General features: G+C 37.8%; 1 protein-coding gene across 1 annotated transcript; it reads left to right on the top strand.

Moving 5' to 3' along the window:
• Window positions 1–1,065: 1,065 nt before the first annotated feature.
• LOC121868210 (uncharacterized protein PFA0635c-like) lies at window positions 1,066–3,626 on the top strand. Its single transcript, XM_042368522.1, has 2 exons — window positions 1,066–1,155; window positions 3,300–3,626. Exons 1-2 carry the CDS (start codon window positions 1,066–1,068, stop codon window positions 3,624–3,626), a joined length of 417 nt encoding a protein of 138 aa, XP_042224456.1.
• The last annotated feature ends 292 nt before the right edge of the window (window positions 3,627–3,918 follow it).

Below are 3,918 nucleotides of genomic sequence, written 5' to 3'. Positions count from 1 at the left end.
TATGTCAGATGTGTCAGGTGTGTCAGATGTGTTAGGTGTGCCTGGTGTGTCAGATGTGTGAGGTGTGTCAGGTGTATCAGATGTGTGAGGTGTGTGAGGTGTGTCAGATGTGTGAGGTGTGTTAGGTGTGTTGGATGTTAAGGCAAGGATGACCAGAGCTACATTAACCACCAGTATAGACAGTTATAACCACTAGAGCTACATTAACCACCAGTATAGACAGTTATAACCACCACTAGAGCTACATTAACCACCAATATAGACAGTTATAACCACTAGAGCTACATTAACCACCAGTATAGACAGTTATAACCACTAGAGCTACATTAACCACCAATATAGACAGTTATAACCACCACTAGAGCTACATTAACCACCAATATAGACAGTTATAACCACCACTAGAGCTTCATTAACCACCAATATAGACAGTTATAACCACTAGAGCTCCACATTAACCACCAGTATAGACAGTTATAACACCACTGAAACTTCATTAACCACCAATATAGACAGTTATAACCACTAGAGCTACATTAACCACCAATATAGACAGTTATAACCACTAGAGCTACATTAACCACCAATATGAACAGTTATAACCACTAGAGCTACATTAACCACCAGTATAGACAGTTATAACCACTAGAGCTACATTAACCACCAATATAGATAGTTATAACCACCACTAGAGCTACATTAACCACCAATATAGACACAACTAATTCCTGATGGACATACTACACAATATCGTCCACACTACACAGGTTCATTATCACGCTCTGTTGACGATATAGCGAACCTTCGTTATTGCTCTCGTTATTGCCTCTCTCTTTCATCCTAAATATCTCAGTTAGGTGGAGTTAATTGCTATGTAACCTTTAATTAACACTCGTGTCATCTATATAGGATACTGTGGCAATGTGTTAGTTGGGAGAGAGAGAGAGAGAGAGAGAGAGAGAGAGATAAGTTTAATTGGTTACATGTTATGTGTTATGGTCTCTCTCTCTCTTTTCCAAAAATGTATGCATAACTTACGTGAAACTTTATAATTGTCAGTAATAGATGCAGGTTGATGGCTATTCCTTTGAGAAAATTATGACTTCTAACTCAATCTCGGGGCAAGATAGTTCGATCCTCTCTGAAGATGTGTCTGTAAGGGTTGAAATACAGTACATGTTAAAGAGTTAAAAGTACACATATGATGATGTTAACTTTTTTAGGTTAGGTTATGTTATGTTATGTTAAGTTAGATTCGGTTAGCATTAGGTTAAGTTACGTTAGGTTAGATTCTGTAAGCATTAGGTTAGTTTAAGTTAGGTTCGGTTAATATTAGGTTAAGTTCGATTAGATTCCGTTACCAGTAGGTTAGGTTAAGTTAGAATGAGAAAAGGTGGGTTAGATTAGGAAATGGTAGGTTAGGTTAGCGTTAGGATGGTTTATTTTCATGTAATTCGTTTTTATTATCAGTTCACTTATAAAAAAAGGACAAGATCGCGTGTACAAGTTAGCACAGCCGTGTAAATTCCTCCATTATAAAACTTAAACAAGGAAGTGAACTCAGCCTCCAAACATCCAGAGTACTTGGTGACGGCTGCAGCAGTGTTGACAAAAACAGGTGTTGTGGTGTTGCAGGTAAACTCCTTCTCAAGTATGTTAAGTATGATGGACACAGATTACCACCTCCCCCGGCTTGTGTTAGCCTACACACTAGTCACACACTTTACGACGCTGGCATAATAAGCTCTCTCTCGTCTTATGAAGAGTCAACATAGGATTTACATCACACACACACACACACACACACACACACACACACACACACACACACACACACGCACCACCTATGCTAAATCTTGTTACTGGGACAAATAAAATATTGCGCTGCCGATACAACTCTTAAAGTAGCTGTGTCTGGTGTGGCTATACTTGATGTGGCTATACTTGATGTGGCTATACTTGATGTGGCTATACTTCATGTGGCTATACTTCATGTGGCTATACTTCATGTGGCTATATTTCATGTGGCTATACTTCTTGGTATCTTTGTTTCTTCATGGTATTCATTTCTCGTGGCTATACTTGATGTGGCTATACTTGATGTGGCTATACTTCGTGGCTATACTTCATGTGGCTATACTTCATGTGGCTATACTTCATGTGGCTATATTTCATGTGGCTATACTTCATGTGGCTATACCTGCTGTGGCTATACCTGCTGTGGCTATACCTGCTGTGGCTATACTTGATGTGGCTATACCTGCTGTGGCTATATTTTCATCTCCGAGAATTCCATCAGACTTTAAACTTCCAATTATCATTATGACTTATTGGCATAAAAATTGCAACAGGTATCAGTAAATTAAAATATTTATACAGGTATAAAGAGATAATTAAAAGTTCAGGTAATTATTTTAATCATCATTAGTGAATATTGATGATAAATAAACGATACAATAATCCAATTAATATCGGGATCACCTGAACATTAGTCACTCTAGCTTATTTCACCTGATGATTAAGATATTCTAACACTACATGGGGCTTAGGTTAAGTTAGGTTAGGTTAGGTTAGGTTAGGTTAGGTTAAGTTAGGTTAGGCTAGGTTAGGTTAGGTTAGGCTAGGTTAGGTTAATCTTGTAGTGAAAAAAAACTAGGGTGGCTAATCTTCAGGTGATCTTAGTACCATCACATACAGTACATATAAATCCCACTGAAATATCTTAAAATAAACATAAGAAAAATCTATGATAACCACTAACGAACCCACACCACTGTTACGTCCAGATCTGAGTGTGTTTACATTTTACGGTCGTTTACACTCCCGTACCTAATTAAGGTATTGACACAACCGAACGCGGGAAGTAAGGAGGCGGGAGGAGGAAAACACAATCTCTTCAAGAAGGTCACTTGACTGCAGAATGTAAACAAAAATCCAGGCTTTTGGTTCCTTAAATATTCTCTACACTATACAGTAAGACACATAAGTAGCTACGTCTAGTACAAGTAGCTACGTCGAGGCACAATAACCACGTGAGGTATTGTTTGTGTGTGTGTGTGTGTGTGTGACTGTTCCTCGAGTTGAAGAGCTTAAGCTTCTTCCCGCCGCCCTGGAGGAGGAGTTTACGTTCGTGTATGTGAATGATAAGATTCTCGGAGGTCTTGTGAGTATTTGGGGAAGAATCCAAACTTTAATGATTATTTAACTTCTGCTGACTCGAACATTTTCTGAAGGTGAAGGAAGAGGAGGAACTTGGCTCTTGAGGAAAACGCATTTACATTTCACATTACAACCTGAAGGAGGATAATTACAACCTGAAGGAGGATAATTACAACCTGAAGGAGGATAATTACAACCTGAAGGACGATAATTACAGCCTGAAGGACGATAATTACAACCTAAAGGAGGATAATTACAACCTGAAGGAGGATAATTACAACCTGAAGGAGGATAATTACAACCTGAAGGAGGATAATTACAACCTGAAGGAGGATAATTACAACCTGAAGGACGATAATTACAGCCTGAAGGACGATAATTACAACCTAAAGGAGGATAATTACAACCTGAAGGAGGAGAAATACAACCTGAAGGAGGACAATTATAACCTAAAGGAGGATAATTAAAACCTGAAGGAGAAGAAAAAGATTATCACAGTTAACGTCTCTACTCGAGGACGTGAATCAAACATAAAATTGACGAATTATGAGAAAAAAGCAAAAAAAAAAAAAAAATAGAAAAAAAAATATATATTGCAATTAGTAACGAGGAAATTGTTTAGGAAATCCAGAATATTTGAGAGGTAAATATGACCGTCCTGGGATTAAAAACTCCTTACCAATTTACGATGAAGTTATTTGAGGATCATTTATGCATACGACATTAATAACTACTTAAACCTAAACCTAACTACTGCAC

The sequence above is a fragment of the Homarus americanus genome, unplaced genomic scaffold, assembly GCF_018991925.1.
Source record: "Homarus americanus isolate GMGI-L3 unplaced genomic scaffold, GMGI_Hamer_2.0 scaffold19318, whole genome shotgun sequence".
Lineage (NCBI taxonomy): Eukaryota > Metazoa > Arthropoda > Malacostraca > Decapoda > Nephropidae > Homarus > Homarus americanus.
This window is presented reverse-complemented; position numbering and strand designations above follow the sequence as displayed.

Excerpts from the sequence above, each read along its gene's own strand:
- LOC121868210 (XM_042368522.1), top strand. The coding sequence starts at position 1,066 with ATGCAGGTTGATGGCTATTCCTTTGAGAAAATTATGACTTCTAACTCA. Across the intron at positions 1,156-3,299 it reads TCCTCTCTGAAGATGTGTCT|GAGGATAATTACAACCTGAA; the intron begins GTAAGGGTTGAA and ends TACAACCTGAAG.